The sequence below is a fragment of the Chanos chanos genome, chromosome 10, assembly GCF_902362185.1.
Source record: "Chanos chanos chromosome 10, fChaCha1.1, whole genome shotgun sequence".
Lineage (NCBI taxonomy): Eukaryota > Metazoa > Chordata > Actinopteri > Gonorynchiformes > Chanidae > Chanos > Chanos chanos.
The window spans coordinates 40,201,094-40,215,874 of record NC_044504.1 but is presented as its reverse complement, the minus strand read 5'-3'; the positions used below and the strand labels follow the sequence as shown (position 1 = coordinate 40,215,874).

The window sequence follows — 14,781 nt, the reverse complement described above, 5'->3', positions numbered from 1 at the left end:
TATTTTAAGAGAAATTTTCATGGAAATCCTGACATCTACAAAGAATAATTTCTGACCTTGAGCACTGACAGATAATAGCCTTTGGGAGGAGGACATCCCACTAGATGCCTAAATAAAGGTTTGGGGTGTGGAGTGAGGAGTCTGGTGTATGGCTTTAAGAAGTGCCTGAAAACTACTGAGTGATATTGGGAAAAGGGAATTCCCAAAGCTCTAAAGCTGTAGGGTCTTACTGCCAAGGGATGCTTATGTAATCTCTCATCCATTACAAGATGAACAAACACCCAGGCAGAAACATACGAACCTGATGCCCTTTATATTAACCTCATCAGGAAAAAAAACAAAATAAGTTAATAGTTTATAGTTATACAATATTATAATAGATATAACTATTTCAAAAAGCAATAGATTTTTTGTTTAATTTTCAGTGGTTGCGCAGAGAGTATGAATTTTTATTATTTCTCATTTGTTCATAGTTTGTACCTCTACAGTAATGCAGTATTGCAATTGTTTTGAAGAGGATGGTACCTGTTTGGTATATATAATATGTAACCATTATTCATGTTTAAATGTGCCTCTCTCTCCAAGATCCCACTTCCCATGTGGTGTGACCTGCATGACTAATCCTATTTAAAGACGAGAGAAAAACATGCAGTAGGGAGTTGCTCTTGTGTATCCTTTCTAGATCATTTTGTTTGGCAACCTGGGAAAAAGGCCATTAACAGTATGGGATCTTCAGTTTCAAAAAAAAAGAAAAAGAAAAAAGGGGTAACATGGGTCAAGATCAATACTTTATTTCAACATCTCTTGTGTCATCTGATTCCAGATCAGAAGGAAGCCACTCATTTAAATTCGTGCTGGAGCCTGGTGATGCTCCCATTAATTCCTGATAAGAAAGGGCCGTTGTACTGCCCGCCTTAATCTCTGACAGATGCCTCAGACCGATCGATAGCCTTCACTTTTTTCCCTTTTGTTCCAAAGAGGAGATTGATCAATGAGAGTTGCCTTGTGTTTGCTACCCCCCCCCCCCCCCCCCCAAACAGTCTTGGAGGTTCCTGAGTGGGTGCAGCATTAAAAAGCAGTGACCCTTCGATTCACATCAAGCTCCACATGTCCAGGAGACCAACCTTCGACTTGGACTTACTACAGTCAAGGAGTAAGAAAGTGTAAGGAACAAGTGGATTAAAAGCACGTGGGATTCGGGAGACGGAGAGGGAGAGAAGGAAAGCGTGAGCTGTGGGAGGGGAGGGGGGAGGAGTATGGGGGAAGTTGCAGTCTTCGCCAGTCAGGAAGAAATAATCACAATGTTGCCTTCTCATGAATTATTAAGTAGCTCCCAGCCTCTTTTAGCTCCTGCCAAAATGCTGCATTTTCATCTGAGGTGCTAAAGCAAAGGGGAAGACTGTTTTTTGACAGCTGTATTAGAGCTGATAAGCGGGACTCAGTGAGCTTGATCAAGTACTCAGACAAGCAGCAGCAGCAGTAGGAGCAGGGGAGAGGAGACATCACGGCAGTCACCGCGCACAGTAGCAGTAACAGCAGCGGCGGTAGCAGCTACAGCCACGCTCGCTCTCTCTCTCTCTCTTTCTCTCTCTCCCTTTGCCTTTTTTCTGGAGTTCAGATCTATTTGCCAGACGCAGACAAGAGGAGCAAAGGCACGTGGAAGAAGGCTGATAGCTTTTATCAGAGCATCCCAAACGCAGACCTGGCTGCCCACATGCCGATCGAATTTGTTTGCAAAATCAAATTTGCAGAGGAGGATGAGAAGCAGAAAGGCAAGCAGGAAGGGGACAAGGAGAGCTTGATTGAAGAGAGTTGCACACCTCCGACCAAGGACCTCGCCGGGTTTGCCAACTCCTGTTCACTGCATGGGATTAACCATATATTTGTGTCGGGCCGGCTGGGCGTCCGGCAGACCCTTTGGGCTCTGGCATTCTTGGTGTCTTTGGTGCTCTTTCTTTACCAGGCGGCAAAGTGTGCCATCTCTTACCTGGAGCATCCCCATGTGACGGCTCTGAAAGAGGAGGCCACCCCAGAGATGGTGTTTCCTGCAGTGACCATCTGTAACATCAACCGTTTCCGCTTTTCTGCACTCACTGACGCTGACATCTACCACCTGGCCAACCTGACAGGCCTACCCCCCAAAAACAAGGATGGCCACAAGCCCACTGATCTGGAATACCCTGCCCCTGACATGCAGGACATCTTCAACAGGACTGGACACCAGCTGGAAGAGATGCTGAAGAGCTGTAACTTCAGTGGACAGAACTGCTCAGCTGAGGACTTCTCTGTGGTGAGTTCACTCCAAAGTTTCAGAGAGCCTGTTGGAACCTCCATGTGAGGTAAAATAAGACTGAAATAGTTACTCTAGTGAAGTAAGCTAGAACAGCAGAGAAAGTGGAATGCCCCTGGGCTAAAGTATTTTACATAGATACTTTTTATAAAAATATTTTATATATATACGTGTGTGTGTGTGTGTGTGTGTGTGTGTGTGTATACATGTATGTATGTGTGTGTGTGTGTGTGTGTGTGTGTGTGTGTGTATGTATATATATATATACACACACACACACTTACTTTAAAGCTTAAATACTTTTATAAAGCTTTATAAAAAGAAAAAAAAGAGTAAATGAGCTTGAGTGCTCCTATAGCCAGAAGAGAGCTGTTGTAGTAAGTGTTCAGGTGACTGAGTGCTCTTTATATTGGCTCTCTCTGGCAGAAACAGTGCATGTTTGTTTGACCGTGGCTCTGTAAATAGGACTCTCAGCATCCTGCACATGGAATTTCAGTTATGCCCAAACTCAGGATGATTTCCTCTGATGTTTGTGTGTGACTTCAAGTTATGGACTTGATTCTTGTCTAGGCGAAAAGCCTTGTGGTGCTTAGTGTTTTTAAAATAAATTGTGGTTACATACTGTTTCCAATGTCTATTGCCTTGAGAGTGCATGGCATCTACATAGCCTTTAAAAATACCCAGAATTCAGAATGGAAGGAGCAGTGTTACACTGCTGTTGTATTTCAATCTCACTACTGTTAAGCTTAAACATTGAAGTGCTGACGTACATGAGTTTTGCATTAGCTAAATTGACTAAGAGGAATAAAACAGTTTCCATAAACTGCTCTCGACCTGTCTGAAAGGTCTTGTGTGGAGTATGTTCTATTGTTGAAGTTACAGTGCTGTTCAGAAATAGCTTTTTCTGTGGGGAACAGGGCAATGCATTTAGTTCTGTGGTGATGAAGTACTGTTGTCAAGTCTTAATGGGATGTGTTGAACATTGATACGCTCACCTTCTGCAGACCTGTAAATTCTCTCCCTTATCACCCTGATTACATAGAGTAACCTTTGATTTGCCACAGAGACAAAGGGATCCAGGGCTTGCCCTCCTCCTCTAACTGTGCACCAACAGGGATTTCCGTCTCTTCTGTGTTTTTTGATCTTCAAAAGAATCAGTCACATTGAAGGAAGGAATTAGTTCTGACAGAGAAGAAGCTCCACCTAGAATGTTTTGTCTTGTTTCCCATGCCAGGGAAAATGTCATGCTCCAGGGGGAATCAGTGAGATGCAACGGGAGAGGAGAGAGAAAAGGAAGGGTGGAAAGTACCTGTGGCTACTGAGATGTGATTTGACCAAAGTTTGTTTTGAAGACTGGGCCAACACTTTCCTTCAATGAAGGAAAGTTGACACTTGTGTTAGCCACAGTGACATTTACTTCATGCTGAAATACTTTAATGAGACCTTGTTTCTGACACTCATTGCTAGGCTGTCCTGTGTCAGTCACTGACACACTGCCTCTCTTGGGGGAAATTGATTGACTTCTATATGGATTAAGATCCTTGGAAAGTTCCTCAAGTCTGTGATCTACATCTGTGGGACTGTCACTTAGATTTGTCATAGGGATCTTAGCATCACGCATGGCAGGGCACCCATCCCACAAACCAACACAAGTAGGGTTGAGAGAGACAGAGAGAGACAGACAGAGAGAGAGAGAGAGATTGGGGTTGGGGTGGGGGGTTGGCCATGTCTTTCTGGAGAGTTTAACTCTGACAGATCTCAATGCATCATTGACACTCTGTGAAACACAGTTGTTTAGTTGGCTACTTTCATTTGGTTCACTGCTAAGATTTTCATGAGTATAAAAGAATAAAGTCACCACATATATTAATGTATGATTCTGTTTGTGCCAGACATAGTACTATTATAGAGTAACATCTAGTTATACGTCTTGTGTTTGTAAGCATCATTTGCCCCAGAGTACACTGTAGTGAGTTAGAATATATCATTCTACAGAAACTCCAGGTCTTATCACTTGTTATAGTTTTCATGTATTTACTTCTGTAATTTTGCTGTTATTTGTTATTGATATGCCATCTAGTTTCAGTTATAATATGTAGATTAATCTTTGGTCATTCTGTTTTTCTTTGATTTTGCATTTGACAAACAGTTCTAAATTTCATGAATTCTGTAATTACTTGTAGACGTCAAACCGTTACAGCACAGAGATTATAGGCATGGCTACTTGGACCACAGCTTAGAGAATCTTTTATTTACAACATTAAATACTGACATGGAGACGTTTTCATTCTTTGAAAGCAAGTTTCCCAAGTAAACATACTACTACTGGGCTTAACGATACTTAATTACTAACTGCCCATGACAGAAAACTAACAGTGGTCACTTTCAAGGTACTCAGGGACATCCACTGATTTTGCACATTTGGTTATTTTGATATCTCTCTGAAGACTGGCAGCAGTGTGTTGCCTCCTGCATGTATGCCATGGGGTATAATTAAAATCCTCTGCTGTTATTGACTCAAATTAATTATTCACAATAGAAGTCATAATAAGGCACTTAGACATAATCTAATATAATAGCTATGCATGTCTTTTTCCTTCAGGGTAGTCCCAGGTTCCTGGCAACACAGCATGTTGCGATTAAGGTGGCTTTCTGTAGTGGTGAGCCGTGAGGCTTTCGGCTTCTGTGGATCTGTTTGCTCACTTGCTCTACTCTGTTTGCAGATGACTTATCAGATTTAGCTCACAGCAAGGACAGATCCCCTCCACATGTATGCATGTGGTCAACTAACCTTAAGGAAACGATCTTTAAAAAACAGGTTAACAGAGGCAGTTTCACTAGGCCACTGTTTGGCACGTCAGTCTGAGAGCCCAGAGTGTTTTAATAGATAACTGAATTTGTGAGAGTATGCCCTGAGACTAACAGAATGTAATCTCCTCTATGGAACAGTTTCACACATGGTTGTGTGGATGTTTTCTAAGCATATGCTGCAGCATTGTAAAATGTATTTACAATACTTTGAGATTTAGTTTTTGACTCTGATGTAATTGTCTTTTTCATGTTTATACCTTCATGGATTAGGTGTGTGTCACCAAGAACACACCAGGGTCCAGCTTAATGTAGAACTGTTTGTGTGTGGATATAAGGTGAATTTGGCAGTAACAGGTGTTCCATGCACTGTTTGAGAGTGGCTGGCACTTCTTGCAGTAAGATGTCTCTCTGAGAGAGCACATGAGTGACATGAGGTCCCCCAGTGAGTGAAGCGTCTGGCTCTACTCCCCTGTTCTACCCCACCCTCTTGCTTCCCTGACAGAGACAGAGAACTGGGCACCGTGAAAGTGACCGGCTTTCTGGAGCTCTGTCCAAAACAGCCTGTCAATTAGCTGCCCAGTTCCACTGAGGTGGCTCTCCACAGCTTACTGAACTGCTCAGCTTCTGATACATTTGCATTCCTTGGTTATAGACATGGCTATCATCTGCCCTGCCAGCCTCCCCCCAGTTTATCTTTCCTTCATGCTATACACTCACATGTGAAGCACACCTTTACACACATTTACTTTAACTGCCACCACTGGGATATTTCAAGTAGTTTTTCTGTCTTCACACACACACACACACACACACACACACTCACACACACACACACACACACACATTTCTTGGTGGTGATGGCATTTGTTAACTGATTTAGAGGCAAACTGATCTCTAAATGCATTAGAAGCACACAGTCAGAAACCCTTTATCTGAGACATGATGATGTATTTTGGATGCAAAGTTGAACTATTTACTTTGAGAAACTTTTTTGGGATATGACAGGTCCTGTCATCGGTGGGTTTTTGGGTGATCTAACAACAAGAGAAAAATTGACTGCTCATGGGATGACTTTTATTTTGCTAAAGTTCCTCATAATATTATGGAACAGTCAGGCCCTACTCCTACATTTCTACTTTTGTCCCTTACTCAAAAAGGCATTTGTCTCATTTTAACAGGCTGTCCACCATGATAATGCCAAAAACAACAACAACAGCAACAACAACAACAATCATAATAATAATAATAATAATAATAATAATAATAATGATAATGATAATGATAATAATAGTCACCCCAAAGAGCATTTGTCTCCTTTTAACAGGCTGTCCACCATGATGATGCCAAAAACAAGAACAACAACAACAACAATCATAATAATAATAATAATAATAATAATAATAATAATAATAATAATAATAATAGTTACCCCAAAGGACATTTGTCTCATTTTAACAGGCTGTCCACCATGCTGCCAACAACAACAACAACAACAACAACAACAACAACAATAATAATAATAATAATAATAATAATAATAGTCACCCCAAAGGGCATTTGTCTCATTTTAACAGGCTGTACACCATGCTGCCAATCAGAGAAGGAACATTTACTTGTATTTCTATGTGTGTGTTGTAGTCCGTGTTTGTGTATGCATAATAACATTTATCATTGTGCTGTAATGTGACTTTGCATACAAGATTGATACAAACATGACTTTTTGGTCTCCTTCCTGAATCAATATGTCACTTGTGTCCCAGGCCTTTGGCCTAGTGTGACTAACTGCTGCCCGTTTTTGGGTGATGAGTGTGCTGTGTTCATTAATGTTGAGAATGCCAGGTCCAAATGCAGGGCCAGTTCTGGGATTCTGTTTCTGCTGAACGTAGAGTGTTGTTCTCAGTCCACAGGGATATGACTTGAGCTGGTTATAGATCAATCTATTTTATTACATGGCATTTGTTGAATACTTGATTCCTATTGGTCAGTTATGGCATTCTACGGTCTGTTAATTCTGAATAGCAGACCGCTGCTATAAATAACAGACTGTTGCTATGGAACTATTTTTTTCTCGAAAGCAATGAAATCATTTTTAAATCAATAAAATTATCTTTAAATCAAATTTTGGGTCAAATTATTGATTTCTTTAATAAGTAGCCGTGTAATATCTAGGATTATTACATGGCTTCTATTTCGCGTTGGGGTCCTGCATCACCCCATCGGGGTTTATTTTGCAATAATGAACAGCTCACTGTACATTATGCCTTACTTAATATCAGCATTTTATCCTCTTGAATAATATTTCCATTTTTCTTTGTATAAAAAACATGAAATGTATGGGTTTTTTTTGTTGTTACTGTTTTTTTGGGTTTTTTTAACATGATTGGTGACTGGAGAATATACAAGCAATTCAAGGTAACTACATGTAGTAATGCATAAATAAACCCAAAGGTATAATGTACTATTGTCTGTCCTTTTTCATTGTTCTGTTGAATTTTAATTCATGCCACAAAAATATTCTTTGTGATCTTTTAGAAGGCTCATGCCAAATGCATCACTGTGAAACTGCTTGTGAAAAATTAATCAAGTCTTGCTTTTAGACCACGGTGGATAATGGATGTGGGCTTCTGTCTTCTCACCACTACCACTTAATTACTTGAAAGAGGCAGCATATGTTTAAATATCAAATGGATCTCAGAAGTAAAAATCTTTGTTCTGTTCTCTGTATGAAAATGTCACAGTGTTGTCCAGGAAGGCTGAGCAGATATAAAAACCAACGAGTGGAAATGTCACATTGCATATTGTGGGAATCTGAGGGAGTGGTGTGTCTGCTTGGTTGGACATTTGGCTTGTGTTCTGAATTATGTCAACTGACACATATTTTGCCTTGCAGCAATCTTTGGACTTTGGTCTGTACATTTGCATACATACTAAAACTGAAGCTACTACCTTGCACAATAATCCATTTCCTTTGTCTTTTTACAGTCCTGCCCGTATATATAAGCACCTTAGAGTGCTTGTGTCTTCAATAATATTTAATGTACCATTGCACATCCCTATCAGTAGGATCTATGTTAGTCATTTAGGGGGCTCATAGAATAGGTACTGACACACAGCTAAAATCCTCTTTTCCATAGTAAAAATAATCATCCAGTGTAAAATGTAAAACACCTGCCAAAGTCAAGGCCAAGCGCAGCAAATCAGCTAAACTATCAAGAAAATGTACATCAATTATTATTGAGCTATTTGAATTTTTACTATTGTTTTTATTTTTATATAAGTATTTTTTTATTTTATTATTATTTATTATTTTATTTTATTTTTATCTTCATTATTATGTCTCACACAACTCAAGTTACAGCTTCTTAGATGTTACTCACAGTCCTATTGTAATTAGTTTATAATAAATTTATTAATTCATTTTGAATTAATGATAACAAATGAATATGTACACAAAATATCTCTAAACGTAACAGTACTGCATGACTTACATTATTAACTGAATGCCGGATGTGCTCATTGCCAATGATCTCAAAAGCATTTCAGTATTAGAAAAAGATTTTTACTTTTTTTCTCCAGCTTATCAAAATATTTTGTCTTTTGATACATGTATCAGGCTTTTTGAAGCAAAGCCAGTAATCTTGAGCCGTAGATGTTTATGAGAAAGTGTACAAGCTTTAGGGCAAATGGCCTTTAAAGAAATCATTCTTGAACTGAAAATGTTGATACTTTTAAATAACAACCATCAAACTGACTGAAAAATGTATTAATGTTTCAAATGTTTTGTGCAAAATGTGGAGGCCGAGTAATTCACAATCCTTGTGAGATAATAAAATGTTTTATGTACTTTTTTTACTTTCTATACACTTTTACTTTTTCTTTGCACCTGAGTATGGCTTTATAAACACAATGCCTCATGCTCCAATACCAGCAGTGCTATTCAGCATATTAGAGAATAATTCATCCTTAGGGTTTTCAAGATGCTGAGGAACCACTTGACCTTAAACTGCAAGAAAATGTCATTTAATTCCTCAAACTGCCATTGCTCATTTTACCCTCCAAGTATGTCCCAGTTAGAAGGAGCCCATTACATCATTATGAAACCAACAGAAAGAGTACAGTTAGTTTGCATCACATGTCAAAATTCATCCAGTTATTCAAGAGAGTATTTACAATTCTCAAATGAAAAATACTTGAGTGCACAATACAAATGGACTATTGTCTTCACTGAGAGTAATTATTTTGCAGTTTAACTGAACTATGTAAATATGCAAGTTAAATGCAAAGTCTCTTACCCTGTGATTCTACATCATGAAATTAACTGTCTGCCTTTGGTTATATTTAATGTCTGTTTTTAAATGTTATGTTTCCTTGTATGAAAAAAAAAACAAAAAACTGTTCACTCTATTTGACCACAATTTGATTGTGGCATCTGCAGTACACTAGATGAGTGTGAACTTCTAAACTTCTAAACTTCTGTTTGTTTCATTTTTAAATAGTATGTTTAAGAATTTATATGTGTGTGTGTGTGTGTGTGTGTGTGTAATGCTGAAGCTTGCAAGTGTGATAATATTATAATCCAAACAAAGATCATTTCCTTGGGGTTCATTTCCATTAGAGTTCTTTTGTCACATCACCCACTGAACTCAAGTATTCAAACAATCGTTTATAGTGAGACACGTCACAAATAATTGTGGTTAAGGGCTAATGAAATGTATACAAAATGTATAATATTTTTTGAACTTGCAGATAGCAATAAAATAAACTTTCCAATCATGCCCACAAACATGCCCACATGCCCACTTCTTCATAGGGACGTATGGCATCCACTCACTAATCAGTGGAGCAGTTGATTGACTGCCCAGTTAGTTGGCTTACTGCTTACACTTCCAAATAAGTCTGTTTTGATCAAGCTTCTATCTCTTTGCTTTTACAAATAAGGGTGTTTGTGAAAAATGCAAACAAAGAAGACATCAGTAGCGTGTTTCAAAACAAATTTTCACTCATTTACAACCATGGCTGTAAACTACAAAAAGAGTCATGTGTCCGAGCATCAAAAAGAAGTTTCCTCATCTTCTCTCCAGTTGCACAGACATCTCCCTTAGATTAGTGTATGTCTTGTTTCTATGTCAATTTACCAGTGGTGTTTGATACTCTTATCATAGACAGATGGAAGAGTGTGGCAGACAGTTAAAGAGCAATTCATAACAACACCTGCTCTCCTTAATGCCACTCAGTGCACTGATACAGTAAATAGAACCCAGACTAGCTCTAAATGGAATATTTGTGCTGCAGTTGCATTTGGCATGACACATGTCCTAAATATTCTGTGGGTAAATATTTGAATGATATTTTACCAGAATGCCAGACTTGTTTATCTTGCATATGTAACTGTATTGCTGCTTTTCTTGGTCCTTACAGGCCTGGAGATGGACTTTGTTTGTTCTCACATATGATAATGAGAAAGTTGTGTGGATTTGATTGTCAATAACTTGAAAAACAGCCCTGCTCCCTAAATGCTTTTGCCGTTCAATAACCTATTAAAGCTGAATCACAGATAACTTGGCTCACATCAGGAAAGCAATCTGAAATTTGTGCTGACATTGATCCAGCAGGAAGAGGACCTGATGGCTGCGATTAACACTTGTGTCCCATGAGGGGCCAAGCTAGCCTATTAAGAGTGGACACGGTCCTGAGCCCCTGCATCCTGGCGTAGAAATGTACCCATCTTTATGAGGTCCATACACTGGGCGTAAAAGAGGGTAAACAGTCATTTGGTTAGATGTACATTCCAAGAAATATCAGAGTAAGCTGTGTTAGACAGAGAGGGACAATTAGTGGATGATGAGGAGTGTTTTTTTGTTCTTTTTCTTTTTTTTCTCTGGTGCATTCTATACTTACAATATTGTTAGTAACATGAATTATTCTGAATAGGGAAATGCCTCTTTCTGTCAAATAAACTGGAGACTAAATGGTCTGTCCAAACTGATTGGGATGTATGTCTCATCATTCATTCACAAAACAATTTGCTGAGTATTTCCTTAGTGTCTGCTAGACAGTTTGCAGTTGATCTTAAATTAAGTTGCTTGCTATTCAGAGCTCTTTAATTGCAACATAAGTTTGCATATAGATTTTGCATCCTGAATTTGAATTACATTTTCGATTTGTACCTGAGGAACTCTGATAACTGATAACCTTTGGATTGACTGGGAGACTTCAGCAAAGGAATAAATGCCACAAATGAAAATATTGTTTTTGTTTTTTTTCTTCATGGGTTCTCTGTAGAATAAAGTCCATATTAGTGTCTATTTCATATGCAGTAACCACTGGAGTAGAGCGATTAATCCAAGAGAAACTGAATGTGTCCTAGAAACAGGGAGTAACTGAATCGCCAGACCATTTGGCTTATAGTATATGTATTAGCAGATGCCACTGATTGCGCTCAGTATGAAGAGAGTGGTCAGTGAATTGAGTTTGGACCTTACGATCTTGCCTTGAATCCAACCAGCTGGTCCCTGTCGTTACATTGGAGCTGCTCCTGATCTCCACCTACATGGAATTTCCCACTTTGCTCCAGTTGGGTGTTATTTTATGTGACATATTTTCAAGTTGTTTACACAGGCAGTTATTGAGTCATACAAGTCCACAGCTCTCTGCTAAAAAAAAACAAAAAAACAGAAAAAATCTCAAGGCCACCGTAGCCTTTGGAGCCAATTAAAGTGAACATTGTTGCGTGCAGCTGGCTCTGTTTATATGCTTCAGAACTTTGACACAGGTCAAAAAAAAGGCAGTGAGATGTAAAAGAGCTTGGACTGAAACTGGTTGAAAGGAACTGAGGAGCTGAGGAGCTGTAGATCATGCATAAGAAAGGAAATGACACAGCAGGTGACATGAAACTCAGAGGAAGCCGCAACCTCCAACCCTCCTCTCTCTCTCCCTCCTCTCCTCTCTCTCTGTCTCTACTGCAGCTGGGGAGACCAGACTTGCTCTTGGTAGACAGATCAGGTACAGAGATGTTGCATAAATAAAAGCTTTTCCAACCCAAACAGTGGAATAACTTGCCTTGTATTAGCATATCATTACAATAGGGGGCAAGGTATTGCAAACAAAAGATGGGAGGGAGAGCAAGAGACTTCATTGGCTTTTACCTGCTCAGAATAAAGAACAACTTCTACACAATGATGGAGTGGAGAGCTCTAGATGACGTAAACATCTTTCAGACTTTTAATGTGTAGATTGTGTTTTGTTTTTTGTGTGTTGATTGAATGTGTGTCATTACTAGTGTTTGATTTCTGACAGTTTTTCTCCTACTTTGTCATTCACGATTTGATAAATCTATTTTAATACCACAATTTAGATGCTAAATGTATAGAAAGAGTTTGGTTGAGATTCATATTAAGTGTAGGCAGAGAGGAAAGGCCTGATCTGGGGAGAGCATGGTGCAGAGATAAACTGGCGACAGCTGAGGATCTATTGGTGTTCAGCAGCCTGTGTTATCTATGGCATGAACATGCAATTACCCCTGATTTCATCTCCCACAGATAAGTGTACATGCTCAATGAAGCAGCAAACTCAGGAAGTGAAGGGACTCATTGATGGCAGGGATGTTCTTTCTGAGGAGCCAAATAAACTCACATCAGTGGAGCAGACAATGCACAACTTTTTAGTTAAACAGACAGAATTTAGGATTAAGTATTCAATTTAAGTTTGTTTTGTTTTGTCATTCTCAAAGTTTTGTCAGATGACTGTCAGATACAGAGTATCATCTTGCTTCTTTCTTATTTCCTTTCTTCGTGGCCATACAAGAGGCAAAACACAGGGAGTTCTGGATGAATCTCCTCATTCAGAGTTTAATGGTGAAGTGCTGCGGTCCCACCACACCACTGCAATTCTGTAGCAACACAGCGACTCTTGTTGTTTGTACTGTCTAACTATCACACAAAGATGACAAGCAAAATTAAGTTTTTGGGTCTGGCCGTATCCCGGTGTGAGAAATTTTTCTTTTATTTGTGTTAAGTTATTTCAAATACTACTTTACAATTAGCTTTTGTGTGTTTTGGGGTTTTCAGAACATTTGAAAATGTATGTGGCAGGGGGAATTTAGGAGAGAGAAACTCAGAATGAAAAGTCATGTCTACCTCACTGCAGATCTGTTACCTTAACATGTTGCATGTCTTTGTCTCTGCATTTATGCCAGTATGTCATCATTAACCTGCATAGTCCAAAATGCAGCATGAATTGTTCTACGACTGTGTAAATGTCCAACACCATCAGTTGCATTTTCCCGCTGAAATTTTGCAGGAGTACACATCACACAGTCCTTCCACGTCCCTAACCTCAGATCTTTTGATCACCTGCCTCAGAGACGCCCAGCACAGCGATTTACTCTCCGACTTTTATCTGCCCCATCATCTGTCTTTCCAGAGCACACAAAGTCTGTCCTCTCCCTATATATTTAATCTAACTGATTACAACAGGTGCTGCAGTTGGTTCTCTGACTGAGAGGGTGTGGGGGGCTTTATGGGGGGTGCTGACATGATGGTTTGGAGTGGGGGCAGGGCAGTAATCCCTTCCCTGTGAGAAATTAGGCCCTGTGTTCTTCCCCTTCACTCCTGACACTTTGATCAAGCCCTTGAGTGATTAGACACTGACCCTGGCATAGCTGGGCCCACAGCCTTGTACAAGACGTGTGGAATAAAAGCTACGGCTGATCTGCTTGGGGAAAGCATGAAAGAAAAGAGTCAGAATTATTCTGGAGGTGTCAGTCCTCCCTGCCTCAGTGTCTGCTGGGTAATAAAGATTTCATGTATTCATTTTATCCAGGCAAAAATTGCAATCTATAATGACCTGACATTTCTTTTTTAAAAACTAGCCAGAAGCTTCATGATTTGAATTCTAAGCAGAGTTTCTCATGACTACAAGTGAACTGGACCTGCTTTGAATTCTGTCAACACACCTGTTAGTAGACATCGAGCTACATGTTTGAAGTTACCTCAAAGTCAAGCAATTACTTTCCTTTTTTTGTTCACACAAACACAAGAGGTATAAATGTTGATTCTGGACAAAAATGGACTGGCACTTTTTGTTTGTTTGATTACCAAGATGCTATCAGTGTCACATGACTAAGATAAATATAATTACATTTTTAGTAGAAGGAGAAAGATCTGGATGTATGTGGAGAGAAAGCATGATTTGAAGATTATGTGAATGATCAAGCCTGTTGTGTTGTATAGCTGTCTGACTGGTGTGTGCCCATCAATATTTGAGTCACATCCCTCATGTCAGCTCACACATTATAGTCCAGGGTAAACTGATGTGCAAAAACGTGAGAGTCTCACTGTGTCAGGTCTCCATGTATTAAGTTAAATTTAAAGCAGTTTATCAGCTTGGTTGTGGCGAGTCACAGAGATTAGAAATTGACTGGTTGTGGATCATTTTAGTTTCTCCAACCGCGCCTGGATTTCTCAAAAAAAAGCCTTCAAATGTCTGTCACAATATATTTAATATAGCAATACACTTCACTCAGTAGGCTACCCTGAATTCTCTCAACATCCTCTTTCCTCCAACTACCCCCTATCCCTTAACTGCCTCAGCACAAAGTACTAAATGTAGGGTGCCAGTAGTTTGTGTGTGTGTGTGTGTGTGTGTGTGTGTGTGTTTCTCTGTGCAATGACATCTCAATA

General features: G+C 39.4%; 1 protein-coding gene across 1 annotated transcript in view; it reads left to right on the top strand.

The window, feature by feature from the left end:
• Positions 1–1,714: 1,714 nt before the first annotated feature.
• asic4a (acid-sensing (proton-gated) ion channel family member 4a) overlaps positions 1,715–14,781 on the top strand; it is a 64,056-nt gene continuing 50,989 nt past the window's right edge. The window contains exon 1 of the mRNA XM_030786562.1: positions 1,715–2,290. Within this exon, the coding sequence (XP_030642422.1) occupies positions 1,715–2,290 (576 nt within the window). The remainder of the gene's footprint in view (positions 2,291–14,781) is intronic.